The sequence below is a fragment of the Siphateles boraxobius genome, unplaced genomic scaffold, assembly GCF_051911475.1.
Source record: "Siphateles boraxobius isolate OS27281-9 unplaced genomic scaffold, OSU_SipBor_1 2, whole genome shotgun sequence".
Taxonomy (NCBI): domain Eukaryota; kingdom Metazoa; phylum Chordata; class Actinopteri; order Cypriniformes; family Leuciscidae; genus Siphateles; species Siphateles boraxobius.
Window position 1 is genome coordinate 9,197,367 of NW_027508810.1, and position 27,805 is coordinate 9,225,171.

The window sequence follows — 27,805 nt, forward strand, 5'->3', positions numbered from 1 at the left end:
GGTAACAAAGGCAGTTTTCCTCTCATCACCTCGATGTATACGAATGAGGTTGTATGCGCTCCGCAGGTCCAGCTTGGAGAAGATGCGAGCTTCCGTAGCGGTTCCCGAGCTGCCTGGACCAGAGGAAGTGGATAGCTGTACTTTACAGTCAGGGAGTTGAGGTGACAGTATTCGATGCACGACCTCAAGCCTCTATCCTTTTTAGCAACGGAGAAGCTTGAAGCGGCAGGGGATGTAGATGGACTGATGATTCGTTGTTGAAGTGCCTCCTGAGTTATAGTCCTCCATGGCCTTCTGCTCCAGGATGGACAGTGGATATGCTCTGCCTTTGGGCACAGTAGCCCCAGGTAGTAGGTCGACTGCACAGTCCCATGGCCGATGTGGTGGAAGTTGGGTTGCCAACCACTTACTGAAAACATCCTGTGTGGAACTGGAGAGCGTAGGCACTGACAGAATTATTCGCTTGGCGTAAGTTGATTAATTGGTCGTGAACAGATAGTTCCGGGGCGGTTTGTCCAAACACTTCTTTAAAGTGACTGAAGAAAGCTGATAGTGATGTGATTGGGGCATTGGATTACCCTGCCGCGATCGGTGGTGAACTGGTGAGACTGCATCTCAAAATACAGGGAGCATTGTAGAAGGAACCCTCTGCAATTCTCCACCTCTCCGGTGAATGTCGCAGGTGGGGCCATGGAACTAGAAGAGGCAGCAGGTGCTGGGTAAAGGAGTGATTGACGTGCAGCTTGAATCAGATCATTGGGAAAGGCAGGTGGATTGTCAGACGTAGAGGGGAGAAGGGAATCCACTGCAGTCTCCGTGGGGCTCTGCATGTGGTCTGGTCTTCTGTCACGTAACAGAGGGATGCAGACAGGTAAGTCATATAAACAAGGTCTTTATTAAGCAGAGGCACGGAGTGGGACAGCAATGGAGACTGGTGAATATGAGGCAGAGAATCAGAGTTGAACGATGAACTTAGCTGAGTGTTAATCTTGATTTCTTGATTGCAGGTGGTCGAAGAGGATACGGCTGGCTGAAGGTGGAAGACAGATGACGGATGACGGATGACAGAAGACAAAGTTTGGTTAAGGAATCCTTGAGGTAAGTAATCACGGGTATACATCAGGATAGAGTCTGTAAGTGTACGCAAGGACGAGACCAGACAAGGAAGTGAAGGAGAAGTGCCTCTTTATAGAGTGTGCTGATGATGATGTGCAGGTGCAGTGAATCAGAATTCCGGGGAGAGTGAACGAGTGGGTGGAGCGTTCTGATCTGGTGACTTCGTGACAGTACCACAATAATATAATATAATATAATATAATATAATATAATATAATATAATATAATATAATATAATATAATATAATGTAATATAATATAATATAATATAATATAATATAATATAATATAATATAATATAATATAATATAATACAACAGGACATGGCATAATATAATATTGTATCATATAATATAATAATAACAACATAACACAATACAATACAATACAGTACAATATAATCACCAAGAGTCAGATACAACTGAAATGGTGAATGAGAAGGGTTAGGGTTAGGATCAAGGGTTTGGTTTAGGGTTAGTAACTTAATTTGCTGTTATTATTACTACAATAAGTGCATGTAAGATATGTAACAAGGACACTGTAAAATAAAGTGTTACATAATATAATATAATATAATATAATATAATATAATATAATATAATATAATATAATATAATATAATATAATGGTAAATATGAATGTATAAATTGATTAATAAATGACCAGATTAAAAAGGTATTTAATTCATGTTTTACATTTAAATATAATAAAAATGCAACACTTGTGTGCAGATATCTCCATTTCAGCAGCAAACTTTTATTCCTGTATATATTCTGAAGGGGAATTTGTTTGTATATAGTTGTCTGAGTTTATAAAACATTTTATTTATTTTATTTTTCTGGCTGTTGACAGTATTTTATGATTTATGAAGGCATATTTAATTAATTATGACTCAATTGCATTTTAAGCAGCATTTCCAAAAACGTGTAGCCTAATAAAAAAAATAAAAAAATGTGCAATTCTTAATGTGTTTAATCAACTGGGAAAGTGTGATGATTTCTATTTTTTTTTTTACTGTTCACATGAGGTGTCTTGCTTTAAGTGACTCATAAGTCAAACATTATAAAGGATCCAAAAGTAAGAATTGCATGGCTTTTTGCACTTGTTCATCCAGCGGTTTGTGCATAAGTTGGCCAGCTATTGTTTTTGGTTGCTTTTCTACAACCACTATAAATTTGGAAGAAAATTTGTGGCATTTTAGCCAAGAAAACCCACTGTCAACTCCAGGCGTAATTACTCACATTCTCACTGTGCTTATGGAAATCAATGTTTATTATCCAGAGCAGTGATCCCTAACCATGTGTGCATTGATTCTGTGTTTGAAATCACCCAACATAATGGAGTTAATACAAACCATTTATCATCACCCACTCTAATTCTTAGTCTTAGGGTGTTAGGGAACAAATGTTAAAATAGTACAGTACGTTTAATGTTTGTTGCAACAATCCATGACAGGTTTTGGTCAGTTATTGTCAGTGTTGGTAACACTAGTTACATAATCAGATTACTTTTATAACTAGTAAAGTAGCGCATTACTTTTAAATTTACTAAATATCTGAATTACTTTTTTAAATAAGTAATGCAAGACTGAATACTTTCCTGTCCCCAAGTTGAGAGAAATCAAGAATAAGTACAAATGGTTATTGCATGTTATTGTACTGTATTATATGGTTATTCTAGTTCTAGACTAAATGTGAACATGCATTTACTCATCTAACTTGCGCAAAATACAGTATATATATATATATATATATATATATATATATATATATATATATATATATATATATATATATATATATATATTCAGTGTTCCTCAAGATGAATGTGAACTGCAAACTCAAAATATTATGCAAATCTGCAATATGTTAAATTACAAAAATATACTTTATGTAGCCTATTTAATCTCAATTTATTAACCAATGTCAGGTGTGAATTTGCATTTCCGTCAGCCTGAGTCTTCATTTCACTTCTGGTGTGAAAGGGCCTTTACATTTGCCAAAAACAGTACTTTTGTTTTGTTGTTGTTGTTGTTGTTAAAACAACAAACAAGCAGATTTGGGCCGGATCTGGGCCGAGATTAGCCGCGTTTCCGCTGTGGGGCCAAAAGCGTACATACTAGTGCGTGTCAGGGCCAGTCGGGTTTCCTGATGTGTTGCTGCCTGGGAGCCCAGGTGAGAAAAAAAAAATTACACAAAAGTAAAGCAGTGCATTACTTTCCATAAAAAGTAACTAATGCAATTAGGTACTTTTTAGCAAGAAAAGCAATATTGTAATGCATTACTTTTAAAAATAAATTTGCTGCAACATTGGTTATTGTTTTTTTCTTGATAGAATATCTATTGAAAGTCATTTGAGAGGAGCAATTTAGATTATTTTCATTAGGAAATTTAAAGACTTTTCGATACTAAAGCATCACGGAATCAGATGGTGGACAAGAAAAGCCAAGCAATTTGGTATGAGCAATTAAAATATCAGCTTCAATCAGCCCTGTGGATTCTTCTCCGACTGCCCTGACCTTGCTTTTAGTCGACAAGAAGGGGGGAAAAAAGGGAGACAGCAGTGGAATTTTCCGGACCAGCTGGCAATGAAGCCTGTCTGCTGAAGCTGAATATATTGGCGGTCCCAAAGGATCCCCTCAGTATAACACTCGTGCTGCACTCTTATAAGAACACACTTGAAAAGGGACAGACAGACAGACACAAATATAATGCGCTTGCTTTGTTTTGTTGTTTTTCCTTTTGAGAGAAAGCGAGAAAATGTATTTATGTTGCCACATAAATATTGAAAATATTCCTTCAAAAATACTTCATACTCTGCAGGAGTAAACAATGTGGCATCTGACACCAAAGAGTGTGGGGAATCCAAAATAAACCTGAAAAGAGAAAGCAGGTAGACGTGTTTAAAATGCAGGCTGGTATGGCAAACCGTTTTGACTTTTAATCATTCCCAGGATATGAATTCTTGATATTAACAATTCAGTTTTCACTAGTTAAAATGCTAATTATTGATATCAGGAATATTCTACTAGTGATAATGTTCATTCTTGATATCAACAATGACGTCATCACTCGCAGAAATACGAATTCTTGATACCAGGAATTAAATGTCAACTAGTAAAACATATTATTCTTGATATCAAGAATTTATATCCCAGGAATGGCAAGCCGTTTAGACTTTTAATCATTAGCAGGATATGAATTTGTGATATCAAGAATTACATTTATACTAGTAAAAATGGTTATTTTTGATATCAACAATGATGTCATCACTTGCAGAAATACATATCAACTAGAAAAAATTATAATTATTGAATCTGTAATATCTGTTATCACTAAATGTCATAGGTTGCCATTCAAATTCAATTGTTGATTTTAATTAATTTCTTATAGTTGAAATTCCATTCCATGAATTCTTACAAGTAAAAATCATATTTTTTTATATAAATAAGCATGTCGTTACTAGTGTCTATTCTTTATATCAACATTGAATTGCTACTTTAGTAAACATTTAGTTTTTTAATATCAATAATTCGATTGTCACTTAATTTAAATTGTCACTAATGAATGTGATTGTTACTAGTCCGTGTAATGCTTCACAATTCAGTTTTCAGACCATATAATGCAAATGCAAAAATGAAAAATTGAAACCAGACATTCATTTTTTTTATTATTTTTTTTCCACTTACATTATCAATGAATAGTTGCCGTTTTCTCCCCTTTTCTCAATTTTACTTGTGCTAAATAGTGACTTCAGAAACAAACATTTGAATAAATGAATTTATAAATGTAATTTGCGCCATGGGCGGTACCATCATCACGGGGGTGTGGCCGTGGACTAACTATCATTTCATTGATGCAACTGCTTTATTTACACTGCATATGCACGTTGAGGAGAAGTTTAAAAGATGAAATACAGGATGAAATTTTTCACTCGAAGTGACAGTTTTTATTGATAATAACTGCACTGTTAACCATTGCTGTAAAAAAAGGCCAAATTCTGACAATATCATTTTCCATTAAAACAGTGTTGCCAGTATTTTACTGTAAAAAAAAACCTGGTACGGTGTGTGCAAAATGTAGAATTCAGGTCGACCTGGCCATCGGGAGCAGCGGGCGAAACAGTGGCCTGGCTACTTATTCCCATACTTATTTCGTCCGCGGCGCTGGTTTGTATTTATCTAGGCTAGCCTACTTATTCGTTATTAGTCTACTTTATTATACCAATGCATGCCTCGATGCCCCCGAATGATTTAAGAACACACCATTTAATAATTAATGTTTGTTTGTATGTAGGCTAAATGAGATGTGAATAAAAGCTAACAAAATCAAAAAACATTTGCTAAACCTTTAGGCTAGCTGTAACAAAATTGTGAAGAAAGGAAAAGTGAAAAGACAGCGATAGGGGATCAGTTCAGACCGATTTTAAACATTTTGCCTTATTTAAACATAGACTGTTATTTATATATTAAAAAAATATATTAATTACTATTGCTATTTATTACTTTTTTCTTTTAATTTTGGGCTATAGTCCTATTGAAGGTTCCATGTTCTACAAAAATAATGAAATGTAATACAAAATTAAAGTGCTTCTCACAGCTTCTCGTAGCCTACCCTTAAATTTAGCAGTTATTAACTCGGTTCATTACAATATTAGCCGGGTTCATTACAGTTTATTATTAGCCGAGAATTTCACATGCCTATATGTAGGTATAACGATATGCTGCATGTCAAGAGTAGCGGATTCATAATTTGTTTCGGTTAATTATCAAATGGCAAGTTCTTAAATCATTCGAGGGCATCGAGGCATGCATCAATATAATAAAGTAATAACGAATAAGTAGGCTAGCAGATAAATTACAAACAAATAAGTAGCCAGGCCACCTTTTCGCCCACTGCTCCCAATGGCCAGGTCGACCTGAATTCTACATTTAGCACACTGTTAGACCGTACCAGGTTTTTTTTTTTACAGTAAAATACTGGCAACACTGTTTTAATGGAAAATGTTATGATATTGTCAGAATTTGGCCTTTTTTTACAGCAAGGGTTAACATTGCACTTAAACTGGCACTTAGGGGGAAAAATGTCATCCTGTGTTTCGTCTTTTAAACTTCTCCTCAACCTCCATGGAGTGTAAATAAAGCAGTTGCACCAATGAAATGACAGTAAAGTTAGTCCACAGCCACACCCCCGTGATAATGGTACCGCCCACGGCCCAAATTACAAGACGAAAAATAGAAAATCGTTAAGATTTCATTTATTCAAATGTTTGTTTCCGAAGTCACAATTTAGCACAAGTAAAATTGAAAACAGGGGAGAAAAGGGCAACTATTCATTGATAATGTAACTGGAAAAACAAGAAAAATGAATATCTGGTTTCAATTTTTGCATTTGAATTGTATGGTGTGAAAACTGAATTGTGAAGCGTTACACGGACCAGTTACTAGTAAGAAAGCAATTTTAGATCATTTTAGATTTTCTGAAATTACTCTCTAAATTATTGATTTCATAAATACATTTTCAGATATCAGAAATGACAAGTGTAACATGTAGAAATACATTTACAGATTTCAAGAATTACCATTTCACCTAGTGATAATTGAGTTCTTGATATCATGAATTTATGTTTTTACTAGTAACCACATAATTATTCATATCAAAAATGATTTTACTAGTAAGAAACAACAACTGAATTTGAATGACAGCCTTTGGTGATATTTAACTACTGAAAATACAATTACAGACATCAAGAATTGCAGTTTTTACTAGTTAAAAAATGTAATCTTGATGTCAGGAATTCGTATTTCTGCGAGTGGTGACGTCATTTTTGATTTCAAGAATTGCCTTTGTTACTAGTAGAAATGTAATTCCCAATAACCAGGATTTGCATTTTAAAGGGTAACTAAACCCCTGGGGCCTCATTTATAAACGTTGCGTATGCACAAAACAGGCCCTGAAAGAGGCGTACGCCACTTCCGACGCACAAGTTGTGATTTATAAAATCAAACTTGACGGGAAAATTTGCGCACCTGCACGCAAACTCTGACCCATGCGTACAAACATTTTGGAGATGGAACAGTTTGGCAACACCGATGGTGAGCTGGAATTAAATGTCTTTTTGGTCACTTTTAGACAGAAAATCTAAAGGAAATTCTAGATAATACAAATATAATTTCACTCACCAAGCCTATCACATAAAGCCAACATCCATCCCTTCTTAAATGTCCGCGCCAGCGAGCGCGTTGGGCCGTTAGTGAAACTGACGCATATATAGCCGTACATCTTCATTATAAGTCCTAATCATAAATACAGTGCATGTTTACAATAGCAGTTTAAATAAATAAAATAATGATTTAAACTATGTTTTACTTCTGATGTAAACATTTAGATTAAATATGCCATTCTGATTAATGATGCCATGCTGATTAATGGAGTTAAACAGTTAAATTACATGAAATCATTACTGAGAAGTTACAACATTTTTTATATAATTTATAAATTTAATAAATAGAAATATTTGTTGTGGTTGCAATGCTTTTGAACACTTTTCCTCTGACATGCTGTTTTAATGGTTTAACTACAGAGATAATTGCTTATTATGATAATAGCAGGTTGTCTGAGAAAATAGTTTAATGCAAATAATGCACAACAAGATCTATCTGTTTCCATTAAAAACATAAATCAATTAAAAATACTCTTTGGCCTGTGGAAAAGATAGTGTAAAATACATTTCAGAGAGTTTTTTTCAATTTTATTTATTTATTCAAAAACAAGGCAAGGATAGGCTACAAATTGTTTTTATTTTTTTATTAATGTAACTAATGTGGCAGCACATCCGCATTCCATATTTTCCTAATGTCTTGTACCGTTAAACATGTTATCACGTGGATGAATAATCATATGCAAATGATATGCAGATGAGGATATGCATAGTAAAACTAGGCGTTGTAAGCTCCATATATGGTTGTTTCGGGGAAATTCGGGGAAATGCAGTGGAGGGGGGGGGGGGTGCACCTGTAGGCAAGGGCGTGGTTAGCTGGTACCCTCTGAAGGGTAGACTAACACAACTTTCAACAGGAAAATTCAACTGCAGTAACCACCGTTCAACCTAAAGAGGGCAGCACTCAGACGTTTTTACACTATACAGTATATAGTAGAATTAAAACACTTTAAACCCAAATGTCAAAAAATGTACTCGAATCAATGAACAGCATTAAAGCTCCATTCTTACAGATCATTCACTAAAAAAAGTTGTTTTAGTGTTTAGTTACCCTTTAATTAGTTAAAATTGAATAGTTTATATCAAGAATTCATATCCTTGGAATTAATAAAAGTCAAAACGGCTTGCCATAGTCTTGTGGCATGAAATGAGTCTAGGGAGAAAGCACTCGGTGACGTCACAACATGCAGACGCTGCTAATCTAATAGAAGACGCTGCGGGGGGGGTCCAAGATGGCGTCCTAACCGCTCCTGTTTTACAGAGCGTGTGTGCAAAAATACCAAAACTAAGTAATCGACTGTATTGAGTCTCTGAGCAGAGTCTGGTTGTGATTAATCGGTTACCCATATGTCTACACGGGAAAAAAAGAGAGTGATGAAGGCAGCTAAGCAGGCAGTAGCAACAGGTTCGACAAATCCTCTCGTGTCAAACTGTCATGACTACTCTAACTCGGTAGGCCAGCTATCCTTGATGGCTTCTGAAGATGATTTTCCATAATATCCGGCTACACCTTGTAAGCCTCCTGCATCTAAAAAAGCTCTCATGAGAGTTGATTGTGCGGGCTCTTCTTCTAACTCGGACATTGTTGATACCCTCTCGACATTGATCAACGCGAGATCGGACGCCATTGAAAAAATGGTAGGTGAAAATACCGTGAAGATAGAGGGTCTTAAGATGACAATCGACTTCGCCTGCAGAGAAATAAAGGATGTTAAAAAAAGGGTTAAAAATATGGAGAAATGCGTGAAGAAAGAAGAAGAAGAGGTCGTTCATCTTAAAGTCAGAGTCATAGAGTTGGAAAACTACTCAAGAAGATGGAATTTGAAACTGTATGGAATTCCGGAGTCGATTGTGGATGTTAAGATCGAGTCTATTCAGATCTGCCAAGCCATACTTCCTCAAGATCAGAATAAACTGGCGGAGGCAATTGACATTGTGCATCGTCTAGGAAAGAGGCAACCGGGTGTGTCCAAACCAAGAGGTGTCATACTTCGCTTTCTGTCGAGAACATATCGGGATGCAGTCTGGGCCGCGGCGAAGAACAACTCATTTCTAATGGAAAAGGGCCTCCGATTTGCTGAAGATCTACCACAGGCTGTTAAGGAGATCAGAGCTAAATTATGGCCTGCCATCCAAAAGGCACGTAGTGAAGGGAAATCCGCGTACTTTGTTGGGGCTCGTGCCTTCATCGGTGGTGTCGAACTCCGTCTGCAACAGAACGAGGAAGGCCAGCGGAATGCAATAGGTGACGAAGAAAATATGTCTTAATTTGTTAAATCCCGTACCATTTGTTGCCCATTTGGGAGCTTTTGGAACTTTTCAATTCAGGTAAAGATCATAGTTCTTGTATGCTCAGAGGTTACTTGACTTCACTGTCACTGCTGGTGTTGATGCGCCGCGTTCGGTTAATTCTCTCAAGGTTATTTACGTTCAGTTACAAAGGTGACATTGGATTTTTCTTTCTGTTTTTTCAAATTTGTTGTTAATGTCTTTTTCTATTTTCTCTTTAAATGCCAGAGGATTGCGTCATACTTTAAAGCGTAAAGCTCTTTTTTTGTTCTCTAAGCAATTTAAAACTCACCTTTGTTTTGTACAAGAATCGCATTCTATTCCTGAGGATAGCACATTTTGGAGATCGCAATGGTGGAGTGATGTATGGTTTTCCAATTGTTCTGAGCGTTCAGCTGGTGTTAGTACTATGTCGAATCGTTTTAATGGCAATATTTTACATTCGGAAGGGGATTGTAATGGTCATTTTCTTATTCATGTTTTATCTGTTAATAATATTACGATTTTAGTTATCAATATGTACGGCTACAACTCCAATGCAGAAAATTCACGACTACTTATTTTGATAGAGAGTAGAATGAAACACTGGTTGTCTAAATTTCCTAGTGCATATATTATTGTTGGAGGGGACTTTAACATTACGCTTAATAACCAAATTGATCGCTGGCCCCCTGGAAAGGATTCGTCATCATCTAAGCAATTACGTCTTTTAATGGATAGGTACGATTTAATAGATATTTGGAGGGGAAAATTTCCAGACGATTCAGGGTTTACTTGGTCCAATAAGAATCTTAGTAAATCCTCGCGCATTGATTACTGGTTGATTTCAAAGGTTTTAAATAAAGAAGATATTTCAGTTTCTGTTCACCCGACTCCTTTGACAGACCATAAAGAAATTCTAATACGAATTAATTTTTTCGCACTAGAGAAGGGATTTACCAGAAGGTCTTATTGGATGCTCAATAACTCGTATTCAAAGATTGAGACTGTTAAATTAGAAATTAATCGCTTACTTGATTGCTATTTAAAGAAATCTATTACAGAAAATTCTTATTCGAATAATTGGGAGTTATTTAAGTACGAATGCTCTAAATTTTTAAGTTCTTTTGGTAGCTCTTATATCCGGGCGGGAAGGACAGAGGAGGATAATGTTATTTCAGAGATTTCTTCTTTTATGGAAAAGGGATTAGATATGCTCACAAATGAAGATCACTTAAATCTAGCAAAATTGCAAAACAAATTAGACGAGATCTATAAAAGAAAAGCAGAGGGCGCCTTTATTCGCTCCAGAAAGAAATGGCTAGAGGAGGGGGAGCAGAATTCTGCTTACTTTTCCGCTTGGAAAAACAACGAGCTAATTACAATACTGTACACAAAATCAATATTAATGGCACCGTTACCTCTGATTCGAAGTTGATTTCTAGATTCTGCTCAGCGTTTTATAGTAAGCTTTATACCTCTAATTTTTCTGAACAATCATCTTCCTCCTTTTTTGCCTCTCTAGATAAAACTTAGAGTATACTACCAGCTGATAAAGATCTTTGTGACAAACCTCTAAGTATTAAAGAAATAACAGATTCAATTGATCGATTAAAAAATAACAAATCTCCTGGGACGGAGATGGGCTTACTGGAGAATTTTATAAGTGCTTTGCCCCAAAACTGGCGCCGTTTTTATTTAACGTTTTTAATGAAAGTATTTCTGTTGGCCAACTTCCACCAAGTTTAAATCAGGGTCTTATTACGTTGATACCGAAGTCAAAAAAAGATTTATTACTTATTGATAATTGGCGTCCTATTTGTCTATTGAACAATGACTATAAAATACTTGCGTGTATATTTGCTGAGAGGATTAAGACGGTCCTAGACTCGATTATTGATCAAACACAATCTGGTTTCATGAAGAACATGCATATTTCCAATAATATTAGATTAGTTTTAGATCTTCTTGATTACTCTCATCTAATTTCGGATCAAAGTTATATTTTATTTTTGGATTTCTACAAAGCATTTGATACTCTTTAGCACAATTTTATTTTTCTCAGTTTGGAAAGATTTGGTTTTGGTCCTTTTTTTAGTGATGCGGTGAGAACTTTATATTGTAATTCCAACAGTTCAAATAAATTAAAACATGGGACTTCTTCTAGATTTGATGTCAAAGGGGGTATATGTCAAGGTTGTCCTATCTCTCCTTATCTGTTCTTATTAGCTGCTCAACTCTTAGTAGACCATACCAAGCAAAGCAACCTTGTAGGTATCTCAATTGCTGGAAGGGAGGTGATCATCAGCCAGTTGGCCGATTACACCACACTCTTCTTAAAAAATAGTGATCAAGTTGCAGTAGCTCTAGGGGTAATTGATGCATTCTCTAAGGCTTCTGGTCTATACCTTAATTTATCTAAGTGTGAGTTATTATCTATTACAGAGTGTGATATTTCATCTATATGTAATATTCCTGTCAAAGAAAAGGTCACATATTTAGGAGTTATAATAACTAAGAATCAAGCTACACGATATTCTGATAATTTTATTCCTGCTATTGATAAAACCGGTAAAAAACTCAATCAGTGGCTCCAAAGAAATATTTCATTAAAAGGCAGGGTCTTGCTTACTAAAGCTGAAAGGTTATCTAGATTAACATATGCAGCATTAGCTCTACATTTGGACAATAAAACGTGTAAAATTATAGATAATCTTTTATTCAATTTTGTTTGGAGGAATCGTACCCACTATATTCGAAAAACTGTTGTAATGAACACATATGGTGTTCTAAGGTCTAAATTTTCTAGATTTTAAAACATTAAATTACACTTTGGATTATGGATTAAATTACACTTACAATTGGATGAAACACTTCTTAAAATGCCCCTCCTCAATTTGGAACTTTATCCCGAATCATTTATTCTCCCAGCTGGGTAGCCTACAGTTTCTTTCATTATGCAATTATAGCATTGAGAAATTACCTGGTAAGCTTTCTTCATTCCATAAACAAATGCTTCTGGCCTGGTCTCTTATTTATAAACACAACTTTTCCCCACACTCATTTTTTATTTGGAACAATCGTAATATTCTTTACAAAAACAAGTCCTTATTTTTTCAAAACTGGTATGACAACAATATTACATTAGTATGTGATCTGTTTAATAAAGATGGGTTTTTATATAAATATGGTGAATTCCTGGAAAAATTTAGTTCCCTTTCGTTGTCACTCCGAGTTACGTCGGATGACGACGAATGGGGTTTCGCTTAGAACGCCTATCGACTTCGAGTATTACAAAACGAGCCAATGGCAATGAAATGCCATGGATCTGCGGAATTTGCATAGCGTATCTCCGCCTTACCTCGTGGTTATAAAAGGAGGACGCCAGCAACATGCAGATATGTTTTCGCTTCGGAGCCAAGAGTATTTCTTCACTCCACAGTCATCTCTGACTTCGCTCTACGAGACGAGCTTCTCTCTCCGGTGTTGGTGTGACGGCGATCTGCAGCGAGCTCACAGTGCCTGCTGATCTGTGCAGTGATCTGCCAGTGTGTGTGTGTGTCTCCCTGTGTGCTTCAACATCGCGGAGTTTTTTTTTCTCCTCTCATAAAAGAGCTCGCACGCGGCACGTCTTTTTAAAGACGGCTTGCCCGTGCATTTCTGGTTGCAGCGGACTGGTATCGGACTCTGATGGGCACGAGCGCTGTCTAGTGTGTTTGGGCTTTGATCATGCTTGAACAGCGCTCGTGGGTGACTCATGTTCTCGCTGGGAACGTGATCATCGCGTTATATATAGGTCGAGACTCGGTGAACTCGCAAGAGTGAGAGTCCCCTCATCCACCCCCCGATCTTCGGCTGGTGGCCAGGGTGACCTGAGGATTACGGTCTGGATCAAGGCGCCGACTATGTGTCCGCGACCCCAGCCCCCCTCTTCAATGACGGTGCCCGCTAGTGAACTGCTGATTCCCGCGAGTCTACCCTCTGGTGGCCCGCGTGTTTCAGTTGAAGCTACAGAGGAAGATGCCATGTCTGTTGCTGCATCACTAGGTGGGTTTGAGTCTCCTGGAAGTGAGGGCTCGTCACAGCTGCCACCTTCCGGTGTGCATACGGCTGTGCCTGAGTCTGATCCGGAGATGACGACCATGCTTTCCTGGGACGATGGGTTTTGGGTAAGGCCGCCGATCCTCGTCCACGGCAAACCCCAATACCTCTCTTCCCGGATGTGCATGATGAGATCTCGAAGTCCAAGAAGACCCCCTTGTCTTCTCGGGACCACTCGCTGATCTCATCCGCCTTTCCTCCCCTCGATGGGGCCGCTGCCCATGGGTACACTGGGGTCCCCCCGGCTGAACGCTCTGTTGCGATGCGTCCTCAGAGTGCTTCTTCTCGGCGCAATCCTAAGCACCCGCCCGTGGCCTGTAGTTTTTCGTCTACGCTTGTGGCGAGATCCTATAGCGCCACGGGACTGCCAGCCGCCTCACTGCATGCCATGGTCATTCTGCTGGTCCACCTGACCCAGATGCTCATGGACCTGCACGAGGGACTATTGGACTATTCACTGAGCTGCGCGCCGCCACTGACCTTGCTCTCTGAGCGATGAAAGTGGCCGTACGCTCCCTGGGTCAGGTGATGCTCACCATTCTGTGGCTGAACCTGTCTGATGTGCTGGATGTCGCGCAGACCCGTCTGTCCGACATTCCCATATCCCAGGTCGGCCTCTTCGGCGGTGCGGTTGAGGGCTTGCCCAACAGCTCCCAGCCACCCATGAGCAGACTGAGGTTGATTCTGTCCCGACGGCCCCGGCGTCCGCTCAGATCCCTCGGTCTGCCCACCGCCGAAGGCGCCCTCCCGCGGCTCCCACCCCGCCCGTTCACGGGCCGGCTCTGGGGGGCCGCGGGCGGACGCCACAGCCCTCTCCAGCCCCGCCCCCCGCTACACGCCGGGTTAAGCGGCGCTCGTGAGACGGGCTCCTCGGCGATGGAGCAGACTGAGTTTGATTCTGTCCCGACGGCCCCTGCGCGTCGGCTAGGTGCCTCCCGTGTGCATGGTCCCTCCTCTGAGCGACCCCCACATGTGTATTTCCATTGTAAGCCTCTTTGAGCATGTGTCTTTCCCTTGGCAAGCCACCTTGCCACCCCTGGGGTTGAAATATTCCACCTGCGGCTGGACACCCCAGTGTTCTCCATATGTCTCCTTCGGGTCATATGTGTATTCTCTAAGTCCCCCCCTCTGGGTTGGCAGTAATTGCATATTTCCCCTAAACTTTGGGATATGCTCCCCAGTGTACCTCCCCAGTGTATTCCTGTGCTAAATAGGAGTCCTTCGTCCGTGCCAGTCTCACGACAGGGATCTCAGAATTACGCAGGGCACTGGAAGACAGCTGAGAAGGTGGCGTGATTAGACTGGTAACCCCATTCGTTGTCATCCGACGTAACTCGGAGTGACAACTCCGAGTTGTCATCCGACGTAACGTCTCCGTTCCCTACTCAGGGAACAAGGGTTACATACGTAACCGAGACGTTTTCCTGTCACGCCTTGCCATTGTTTTTGATGCTATTCCCACAGGTGTTATTGCAGTGTTTAGAGGTTTTGAAAGCACTTTGCTCGCCACACCAACTATTCTTGATCCCACTCAAACAATGGTGGGCAAGTTATGTTTAGTTCCATATTCTAGTAATAGGTCCATTCGTGCTCTTTTTCAGAAAGACATTGTTACCAAATCTTATGTAATTACCTATTGGAGCAACTTTATGAATATTGTGGACTGGAGAAAAATTTGGTTATTGCCTCATAAATACCTTATTGTAAATAAAATCAGAGAAGTCTCATTTGAATTAATTCATTGATTCTATCCAGTGAAAAGTTACCTAAAAAAGTTTAAACCTGACATTGACATAAAATGTGCTTTTTGTAATGAACAAGATGAAACTACCGTACACTTATTTTGGGAGTGTAACTTTACCAAATTATTTTGGAAGAGCTTTTGTAGGTATATCACTCATTTTGTATACCCTCATTTTTCTTTATATTGGAAATATGTTTTATTTGGTTTTGTTAATATGGAGAAAAAGTTTGAGAAAGAATCTTACTTTATAAATCTTTTACTTCTCCTAGCAAAATTTCATATTCATAAGTGTAAATTCTCCAATCATAAGCCATTATTCAAAGTCTTTCTCATCGAATTTCACCAATACCTTCAAACGCTTTCTATCTCTGAGAAGTCCAAAGCTAGGAAAACATTATCCTGTTGTGCTCTCTTCAAAATCCCTTTCTAAAATTTGTAACATTTTATTATCTTAAAATGCTGTTGTTTGTATCCATTTATGTATGTGATTATCCTCTCTTGTATTATTATTATTATTGTTAATTTTTTGTTGGTTTTTTTTCCCTTTCATGCCTCCTCTGGTGTTTGTTCTATTCTTTGTATTTCATGTGATTATTAATAAATAAATAAAAAATAAAAATAAAAAAATAGAAGACGCTGCAGCAATCGCTTCCTTTTTTTTAAAGTTTGCCAAAACATTCATCACTGTTAAACTATTCTCTGAGGTGTATCCGGGCAACATCATTTGCAAGTTTTCACATTTAAGCATCTAATTACCTTGGCAACGGGTGCAGTGGGAGCGCATGACTTGAAATTCTATATTTAAGTTGATTTTCATCACGCTGCCTGGAAAACAAGAGCTTAGTGCTGGCAGAGTCTCCGTCGGCCTCCAAGACAAAATACAATTACGACTTAGTGACCTGATAAATTGCTGAAGCAGAGTGTTGTCTGAGCAGAGCTTTCTATTTCTCAGAGACTTAAATTAAACTCATTTCTCACTTAAGTTGACGTTACATCATTTCCATGCATCACTTTCTGAAGGGAACGAGGAAATTGAGTCAATGGACTCATATTTCTCACGATATAACCTTAAATATACCTAACAAGAGTGAATATTACCTTTTATTCTTTTAAGGAAAGTGTTGTGGAAATGTATTGCATTACAACATTATGTACATGATAGCCTAATGATTAAATAAATCAACCAAATCAGCAAATTCTTTTGAATGAGGTTTGAAATCTCTTTTTTAAGGAATCTTAATGCTTAAAATAGGAAAGAAATTCAAAGTGCAAAACAGATACTATAATGCTGTAAGATTTCTTGATTATGTAACATTGCTCAAAATACCGTACATTTGTATTTGGCTGAACCTCACAAAAACATAGGAATATTTCAAGTCCATTGCTATTTTTTGCCTTGTGGCACATGTTAGCCCAAATTCCGCGTTTTAAATTTTTATGATTCTCATAAAATTCGTACTACTCTAATGTAGTTAAAAAAAAAAAGTTTTATTGAAATCAAAATAAATTAGTTATGCTGTCTTTAACATATTATGATTTTAAAATATATGAAAAAATATATATTAAAGTATTTTTCGATGTTATTCCTTTTTATTTTATTCGTATAAAATTAGTGTATTTTAGTACAAAATACAGCAGTACATTTTTATTTAAATCAGAATAAATTAAAGGCAATATAACAAATTCCACCATGATCCACAAATACTTTACCATTTTTATAATAAATTATATTTTCACATTACAGTAATGAGAATGAGAAGTTATTAGCATTATGATCATGATGATTGGTGGGAGAGCTACTTCATTATCATGATAATATGTCAGGAAGCAAAAAAAAAATCTTCAGTGCCCTAAAATATGCTTCATTTTCTGCCTTTCAGTTTTTGATGAAGCATGTCCAGACATGTTTCTTGACAGGTTTTGTTACATAAACATTCCCTTTACCAAATCCCTTTTGATTTCAACCCGCTGCTGAGATACATTATATGATGCTTTAAACTTTCTGTCCATGACGGCAGCATGCCAAGCTTGTGCAACACAGTGGCGTGGTCGAACTCATCAAACAAGTTATTGTCCTCTCCCGGGTCTTCAGCCAGGAGGTACATCTCTCCCGCGTGGATGTCCGTCATGTTGGGCTGACAGTGGAGCGGGTCAAAGCCCACCCATAAAGTGTAGCGGTAGTCAGTGGAGCGGATGGAGTAGCCCATGACACGGATATCGGCGAGGTCAGGCAGGTCCGAGTTCTCTTGGATGGAGTCGGAGGGCCGAGGGAACTGGCTGAATGAGTAGGCTTCTCTGCTGATGCGTCTTTTTGGGATGTGGATGAGACGGGCCAGGCTTAAGCCCTCGGTGCACAGCTCCATCTTAAAGGATGACGCGGGACAGCTGCGCAGGGGACGCAGTTCGGCCAGGTTCGCCAGTGTGGGGAAAACATCCACCAGCTCCACCACACTCTCAACTCCCTGACCTGAGAGATGGAAAATATGATGGAAATTCTCACTGTGAGACTCAGATGCATAGCATTATTCTGTTATGATTATTTATGAGAACCAATCATTTTTACTCAGAAATTGCTGGTAAATTTCACAATTAATTATACAGAAGTGGCAAGTAACACATTGAAATAAATGTGAATTTCGGAAGTAGAGGCACTGAAATAGTTTTTTTCTTGTAGCCTAAAACGTACTCCAATAATCTTTATTTACAACTTCGAAAAATCTTTTTTTAAGTGTAAAAACAAAATGGTTAGCATCATATTCAGTGTAGACAGTTTTGATGCCTTTTTTCCCCCAAAAAAATATACTGTGGTGTTTAACTGCATCACACTTGTTGAAAACAGGGCTTTCGTTTGGCCGGCTAATCATTTTATTATTATTAATATTTTAACTTGCTAAACTATAGAGCAGGCATTCTCAACCCTGGTCCACGAGGGCCACTGTCCTGCAGAGTTTAGCTCTAACCCTAAATCAAACACACCTGAGCCAGCTAATTAAGGCTTTCAGGATTACTGGAAAGCTACAGGCAGGTGAGTTTGATCAAGGTTGGACCTAAACACTGCAGGACAGTGGCCCTCGAGGACCAGGGTTGAGAATGCCTGCTATAGAGCATAAAGGCCCATTCACACCAAAAACTATATTAGCGTCCACACCAGCGGATGATATCGTTCTGTTTATTATAGTGATGGGCCGTTATCGGCGTTAACGTGCTGCGTTAACGTGAGACTCTTATCAGGCGATAAAAAAAATATCGCCGTTAATCTATTCTCAAAGTTGGGTTGGAAGCTGTATACCTAGCTGAATTGCACTGTAGAGGGCATTTAATACCAATATATTGAAACGTATGTTTATTCATACTCCCTTAATAAAGGAGTCTAGACATTAGAAATATATCAGTCTATGCGTTTTATATTTAATATGAGGGAAATACACATCCGTAACGAACGTGACACAAAAAACTTTAACTTTTAGGTGGCAAAAGTACAAAAAGTAATACTACCCACCGGATGAAGTAAGGTTGGCGCTCCACAGAACATAAAATATTCAATTTGTCTTATTTTTTGTGAACGCATTTATGAGGGGAAACAGTGTTACGTGACAGTTCCCCGTTACGGACGTGGCCGCTCTGAAAGCGGCACTGAAAGACTGCTTTAAAACTTTAGCAGCGACATCAAACATAAAGCACAAAGCCGATCATAAAGGTGAATTTCGTTTTGTATTAATTGTATCTTGCTTTTAATCAATGTTTCATCAACCAATTGCCTGGATTTAATAAATAAGAAGTAAATATAGCAGACAATAGATAATCACGACACAGAGGCGCCGGCGCGTGAACTGGAGCTCTTCTTGCGAGTTATATGAACCGAAACAGCGTATAAGGTAGGCCTACTTGCCTCAGGAGTACAGTGTGTGGCGTGAGGTGCGAATGTATAATGTAGAGAATGGTTTCGAAAATGGAAAGAAAATATAAATCGGGCGCATTAAAAAGAAAAGAACAAGATAGTCTTTGTGTTTTATTGAACAGTAGCTTACTTGGCTTAACAAGTGACACATTATTACATATGCATTCATCAGATTTTTTACGTTTTTTTACGGTTTTAATTTAAAATTACTTGGTAGCAGAGGGCCCAATGATGAAGCACTGTACCCCCATAGAGTCTAGCTCCGCCCCTGCCCATCTTACAAACTACCTGCGAGGTTATTTATCTGGGTAGCACACATTCTGAATGCCTTCGGCAGAATTCAAATGAGCCATTTTAATCTAGATTAATTCCAAGATTACAGTGAGATTAATCTAGATTAAAAAGATTAATCTATGCCCACCTCTAGTTTATTATAAGCGCATGCTTGTCTGCCGCAGCAGGATAGATTCTGATTGGCTGTCAAAGTTTTTATTGTTCATCATCTGGATGAAATCATTCGAAAGTGATTCCAATGATATAGTTTCTTTGTGCCGTTATCGCTATAGCTTTGATGTGAACTCTTTTATTCTTAAATACTGAGAACGACGTTTAGAACTATATCTTTACATTTATCGTCCTTGGTGTGAACAGGTCTTAACAGTGAACACCCACACAGCCGCCTTATCTCAAAAGTATTTTTCCCCATTCATCTTCACCATAGGTATTTGAAAACAATCTTCGGTAATGACTTTAACGCCATGAACTAAATTAGCTAGTTTCGAGATGAATCACAGCCTTAAAAAAATTAAAAAACTAAACAAATGGAAGTACTGTGTACTTAATGTCTTTTATGAGGAAATGAACTACATGCATTGCAACGCAATTCAATCTGAAATTATGGTATAAAATAAAACTGTATGAAATCAATGACTTATAAGCATTGATTATAAGCATAAAATGCAATATTGGATGATTCCCAATTTCATAAGTATACACTAACATTCAAAAGTAAAAACAATGATATTGTAAACTATTGTAGCGATTTAAACTAACCGTTATTCTATTTTAATACATTTTAAAATGTAATTTATCTTTTAGCAGCCAGACTTTAGTGTACTGTTGGGGAAAGTTACTTTTAAAAGTAATGCGTAACAATATTGTGTTACTCCCTAAAAAAACGAACTAATTGTGTTAGTTGCTTTTTTATGGAAAGAAATGTGTACCTTGAAATACAATGCAAGTCGCTTTGGATAAAAGTGTCTGCCAAATGCATAAATATAAAATGTAAGTAGTGTTACATTACTTTTGTGTTACTTTTTCTCACCTGGGCTGGGCTTTCTTGTTTGTTTTTTAATAACAAAAATTCTATTTTTGGCAAAATAGAGGCTATTTCACACCAAAAGTGAAATGAATAAGCCTCAGGCTGAAGGAAATGAGAGGGATAAGGAAAAGAATAGGACGCAGGAGAAGTAAATGTGATGTATATGTGTATATGTGATGTATATCTAAAGTTATTTTTGCGTATTCGTATGGTTGAATTGGATTATCGGAGGTCAGCAGCAAAGATATTGCGTAATAAGTGAGATTAAATACATTAAGTGTAACATTTAATAACTGCAGGTTTGCATAATATTCAGAGTTTACATTTCAATGTTTTTATTCAGGGGAAGGAATACTGAATCTGTTATTGTGCGAGTGAGATAAGTTTGTAGAAACAGCATGTTTCTTTTTCAGGATTCTTTGATGAATAGAGACTTTTTACAGTGACTCTTCTAATTGTGCAATTAAAACAGAATTATAAAAATTAAGCTGAAAACACGGTGACGGCACATCTTTTTGTACAAACCACATTAAATAGCCAAAGGCCTCATAACATGTCTGTCTTTAAACTGTACACATTACCGCTAAAATATTTCTGTATGGAGTAAATTAACGCCGTTGTTGTTTTTACTTATGAAAGCCATAACAAACCATGAAATATAAATAAATGCATGAAATCCTCACACTGAATGTCGTCACTATTCTGGCCCCAGCTCTGAAATCTCCATGAAATTTACTGATACGGTTACTGAATATAGCACAGTTTATTAGAGCAACAACAAGCAACAATCCAGAGCCCACTGTGAGAGCAATAACTCTCAGGACTTATTAGCTTCTCTATGCTGTGGCATTATCATTACAGTCATTACTCCAGCTGCTTATGCTGGGTGTTTTCTAAAGATTGCCACAAATGTGCACTTGAGAGCCGAAAGCGAGAACCCCCACCAGATGCGTGTGCTCTCGGCAAAACCTTTACACTGCACAAAAGCAAAAATAAGAATCAAAGCTCTAAATGGGCCGAAACTTTAGCCATAACATCGTTTCCAGTAAGTTGATATCACACGCTTGAGTGACTTCGGTTGGAGTCTCGGATACTTGCGGAGGAGCCTTGCGGTCTTTGCGTGATGACAGCTGCTTTGAGTAACATTACCTTTGCCAAACTGCTCCCATGTGCCCTGAAACACGTCGATGAAGGGGAACGTCTTCTCCCCGGGCCGAGAGAGAGGTGAGGTCACACCTGGCTTGTACACGATCAATGGCACTCGGGTGGCCACATCAAAGTTGCTGTATTTGGCCCACTCGCCGTGTTCTCCTAATGACCAACCTGAGAGAGAGAGAGAGAGAGAGAGAGAGAGAGCGAGAGAGAGAGAGAGAGTTAACCGTGAGAAAACTGCTCCGAGTCACACAGAACGAGCAGTTCAAACGCTCTTTGCGGACAGTTTCTCTCATTTAAGGTATAGCATAATTGTGGCATAACAAATGGACGCAGAAACTAGAATTAAAAAAGGAGTCCAATTTGACTTATTAGCTTCAAGAGTTTTTTAAATAAAATGTTATTATTCAACATATGGGGTATTTCCAGAAACATTAGATATTGAAACCAATAATGTTCGACATTTGGTAAGACTTTACAATAAGGTTTCGTTCGTTAACATTCGTTAGTTAACATGAGCTAAGTATAAACTGCACTTCTACAGCATCAAAGTTAATCTCAACACTTATTAAATACATTTTTAAGATCAAATGTTAACATAGTTAATGCACTGTGAACTAACATGAACATTTTTATTAAACAACATTAAAGGTTAATAAATGCTGTAAAAATATATTTACTAATTGTTAGTTCATGTAAGTTAATAAATTAACTATTGTTAACCAATTAGACTTATTGTAAATTGTTGCCATGTATTTATATATAAATGTTGCAGCTGCTTATTATAATTAATGTAATAATGAATGAATAATGTATAATGTAATATTTAAGAACATTTTATACTATTATTATTATTATAGATCTTTTTAAGAGGTTATCTGTTTTGTTCATGTCAGGGATAATATTATTTTTATTCAAACTTTTCATTTAAAACATTGTGACTTAAAAAATAAACGTTAACTTAAATAAATAAATACAATTTAAAAGGCAACATTTGTCATTTTATATAGTTTAGCCTGATGTACTAAAATAATTAATAATAATAATAATTATAATAACAACAACTTTAGACATGTTAAAAACACACACACACACCAAAATTACTAAAACTTTAACTGAAATTAAACTGTAAATATAAACATAAAATCTAATTCAAAATATTAATAAAACATATAATAGTATCGCATTGATTCTAAATCAAACCTGCTTCATATTGCCGATGTTTAATTTCTTTGAAAATAATTCTCTTGCTGTCATTTCAATCCAGCATTCTGGGCCAATTCAATACAAATGTATGCATTAAAAGTGAGCCTATTAATATATTCAGAATTTTATACTTGCACCACCCTGTATAAGAGCCACTTAATGCACCTCATGAATGTTAGCATTATGACAAGAAATAATAAAAAAAACATGTCAGCCATATGACAAACTGAACCGACAATTCAAAATGCAATTTTTGCTTAATGAGACAAAAACGTGACAGCATCATTTCTGAAAAGAACTTACCAGGATGTGAATTCAGAATAATATGGAAGCCCACAGAACAGACTAAAAATCTCCGCATTAATATAAACCAAATGCATCAATACTGCCATCTAATGGATGTACGGTAACACTTTACAATAAGGTTCATTAGTTAACTACCTTACTTAACATGAATAATACTTCCTCGGCATTTATTAATCTTAGTTAATATTAATTTCAACATTTACTAATACATTATTAAATCAAATGTTGTATTTGTTAACATTAGTTAATGTGCCATGAATAAACAATGAACAGCTGGATTTTTATGAACTAACATTAACAAAGATTAATAAATACTGTAACAAATGTATTTCTCATTGTTAGTCCGTGTTAGTTAATACATTAACTAATGTTAACTAATTAACCTTATTGTAAAGTGTTATCGGATGTACTATCTAACAACAGGCTGAATTGATTCTTCAACGAACCGTGATCGGAGCTAAACACCACTATAGTGTTCCTGGCGAGGCCGAAATCATCGAGGGCTTGCAGAATTATTCCCACCTGAGCATCCACATATGACACCGAGGCAAAGTAGTGCTGTCGTATCTGCAGCTACGAAATGAGGAGGGAAAAAACATCATGTATGATTCTACGAGACATCAAACTAGCTATAACAAACCAATGATACACTAGTACAAAATCTCTAAATGTGACTACTGTTTTTCTGCATGGTACCTGAAAATCTTTAGGGATGGGGCCGTAAGGAAAGCTCAGATTCAACGCTTGAACATCTTCCCTCTTGCGGATGTCAGTCCAGGGGTTGTAGGCCACATCAGGAAGTTTCTTAGGAACATCCGGGTCTGGAGCCAGAGTCATATTCTCAATAGGATAGAGCTTTAGGTACTCCTATAAAAATGCAATATTTCCCAGATTTAACAGCAGCTGCTCATACAGTGTCATATGCTTCACTAAAAACAAACACACACACACACACACCCGTGGGATTCTGAAAGGAATGTGAGGCTTATAGAAGCCAACAGCCAGGAAGAATGGATTCTGGGAGTCCTTCATGGAGTCCAGGAGTCGTACGGCCTCTGCTGTATTCTCAATGTCAGGAAGGGTTCCTAGAGGCATCTCGGATACATCCACGGGACACAGTAAATTACTGTGCAGTGTGCCATCTTTATCTTTGCAAACCTAAAAGATGAATATAAGATACTGGTAATTGGTAATTTCGACTTTTTATCTCACAATCTTGACTTTATTTAATATGCGAGGTGGAAACTAGTGAGAATTGCAAGATATAAACTCGCAATTTCTTTATTTATTTCTCACAATTCTGAGTTTATTTTAATTGTGAGATTTTTAAAAATTCACTATTGCCTTTTTAATTGTTTTGTTCTGTGTTGGAAACAAGCTTCCGTAGGAAATAAACATTACAAACATTTAGATATCAAGCTAACAAGTTGAATCATGCTCTCATGAACTTACAGATTAAATATTATTTAAATGTGGGTCATTTTTCTATGTGACATATTTTACATTGAAGGTGATCCATGCTTTAACTTAAAGGGATATTTCACCCAAAATGGAAGTCAATGGGTGCCATCAACTGTCTGCTTACACACATTCTTCAAAATATCTTCTTTTATGTTCAACGGAATAAAGAATTTCAGGTTTGGAAGAACATGAGGATAAATTATTTAAATTATGACAGCATTGTACTTTTATGGTGAACTATCCCTTTAAGTATAAAGTCCAACAGTATTTTTTTTACTAATCTTTTTTTATTGATTTACTTGTTGTCCTTGTATCTGATACTACCTTCATTTTCACAGCAGACTTTAGAAACACAAGAAGCTCTCAAATGATTATGTGACAGATTAACCAGCAGGTGTCAGAATTGTATAAAAGTGAGAGAGATCAGAGATAAAATAATGGTTTAACAATGGTTTTTCTAATGGTGGGATATATATATTAGGGTTGCAACGGTACCCTCATGTCACGATTCGATACATATCACAATACGAAATTATTGCGATACTCCAAGACATATGGTAAAAGGTTAACAAAAAAGTAACTGTGGATTAAAATGCTAAATTTGGTTTTACATTGTGGGTGTTAATGAATAGGCTTAGACTTGGTGTTGGAAACACAATTCACAAGACAATAGTGACACCAGAATAAAAATATGATTCATGATTCTAAAGCTGAATATACAGAATTATCTTAGATGAATATGCTTGCACTCTTTCACTGACTAGATATATATTTAAATGTATAGGCTATTTTTTTACTGTTGTCATAAGACATTTGGCCTTATCAGGACCCACAAATATTCCTACACTGCATTATTATACATTATATTCAACATTATATATAGTAGTTTAATGTAGTACTGATACTAAAAATCTGTACTCTTGAATGTTGTCACACAAAGTAAGTATACACAATACATATTGTCACTATCCATGATACACATTGTTGCATTTTTTGTACTGCAATATTATTATTTTGACACAATATAATTTTACAACCCTAATATATATATATATATATATATATATATATATATATATATATATATATATATATATATATGCGCGTGTATGTGTATATGTATGTATGCATGTGTGTATGTATGCATGTATGTGTATGTGTGGCAGGACAGCATGGGTTTGAAAGCACAGACATTGAGGAAGTGTGTACACATATCCACACTAACTCACACACTGACCTTCCTCTTTTCATATTTAAAAGAGGGTGGATGATACGGCGGTACAGACCAGCTGTACGGGTAATCATCCGAGTGGTTGGAGGCAATGCCTTGAGGACGAGCACGTAAAAGAGAAACATTATTAGATAAACATCAAACCAGACAGTTAACACGTGAAAGGGTTACAGGGCAACTCTCAACAAAAATAAATGCCAAAAATGAAAAAGAAGAAATTTGGCATAACAAAATACACTTTTTTAGGATTTTGTGCATTTTGACATCATGCATACAGACAGTACATCATGTGGTCTAGTTACCAGGATGGAAGACTTTTCCCACTGATAAAGTGGTGTATCCATTAGATTTGAAGTACTGAGGGAGTGTAGTGTAGTTCCCTGCATGAACTCTCCAGTATGAGTTAAAATCATACAGCTTTGTGGTGTCTGGTCTTCGACTTGTTAGGAAAGACACCCTACTAGGTCCACAAACAGCTTGCTTTAAAAGAACATAATAACAATGTACACCTGTAACTTGTACACTACTAATAAAGCTTTAGATTGTATCATGCATCTTTATGTTTTTCATGACCAATATTTCAACATACCTGCGCATAGGCGTTATGAAACACTGTGCTCATGGATGCAAGCTGATCGATGTTTGGTGATTTGACCACTGGATCAGAGTAGCAGCCTAAAGTTGGTCTCAAATCATCAGCAAGTAGATACAAAATGTTGACCTTTTTGCTATCTTTTGCAAACACAGTTTGCTCCAAAACGTGTAAAATTAAAACAAACAACCACATCTGAGTATTTACAAACATTATATTAATATATGTGTATTTAATAAAGCGATATAATTTAAAGTCAATACTATCGCATCTGCATCTTTATTGTATGTTGTAACTAGTCCAGCTACTCCCAGTGTTTTCTGTTTTGCTTCCTGGTTTTCATAGACTGGCTGCGATCAATGAGACTGTCCTTAAAGGCACAGTACATGGTTTTGGTCTGGGTTTGGAGCCGACAGCCGAGAAAAAAGCTCGTTTGAGCTGCAAATTTTTTTTAAATAAAATGCATCTCCGTCAGAATAGAGACCAATACAGTACTACATATAAAATATTAGATCTCCCGAGGTTGACCACATCGAATGTATCTTACAGCCAATTTGTTTGGAAAAGCGTTTTAATCTCTGCATTTTAAATTTGAAAGCAAAATCGCCTGCATTGTCTTTTCAATGGAGTGCATGCTGCATTTTAAAATAATGAAAATAATGATATTGTTTTTGCATTGTGGTTGAATTTACGCAGTCTTATGCAATGCTAAAAGTGTATTGATTGTAACCTATTCTATTCCATGTTTGGTAAATGCATTATAACGTGAACCAACAATGAGTAAGGCATTTATTAACCTTTTACTTAATGCAAAGGTTCGTGTTCATGTTAGTTCACAGGGAATTAACTAATGTTAAACAATTTTTTCTACGATTTATTTTTTTATTTTATTTTTGCTAAACTTTTATTAGCTAAGATTAGCTTGCTTTCATTAAGATAATATAAGATAATAAATTCTGTAGACGTATGCCTATTGTATTTCATGTTAACTAAAGGGGGTAACAAATGAAACCTTATTTAATCATCGAACCGTCTCTTGTGACTAAATAAAGGGAATTCCACAATGTCAACACTTGATTTTGCCCCACCCCCACAGAAGAACTGCGAAAACTGAAAGAGAAACCAGTTCAACTACGATCACAAGTTCACAAAATTAAGCGACCTTGATTGTTTTGTTTTGTTCTCAACAT

The 27,805-nt window shown here is 37.0% G+C and overlaps 1 protein-coding gene and 1 long non-coding RNA gene across 2 annotated transcripts; one reads left to right on the forward strand and one right to left on the reverse strand.

The window, feature by feature from the left end:
• The first annotated feature begins 799 nt into the window (after positions 1-799).
• On the forward strand, positions 800-27,805 carry LOC143744336 (uncharacterized). Its single transcript, XR_013205835.1, has 3 exons — positions 800-871; positions 1,008-1,098; positions 27,712-27,805. It is a non-coding gene; the product is annotated as an uncharacterized LOC143744336 (long non-coding RNA).
• Positions 17,019-27,012, reverse strand: ids (iduronate 2-sulfatase). The gene is made up of 8 exons (XM_077235757.1): positions 26,613-27,012; positions 26,326-26,503; positions 26,030-26,118; positions 24,289-24,489; positions 24,028-24,198; positions 23,778-23,904; positions 21,817-21,990; positions 17,019-17,915 (listed from the first exon to the last, which is right to left on the reverse strand). The coding sequence occupies exons 1-8, from the start codon at positions 26,826-26,828 to the stop codon at positions 17,389-17,391; spliced, it is 1,683 nt and encodes a 560-aa protein (XP_077091872.1). The 5' UTR covers positions 26,829-27,012; the 3' UTR covers positions 17,019-17,388.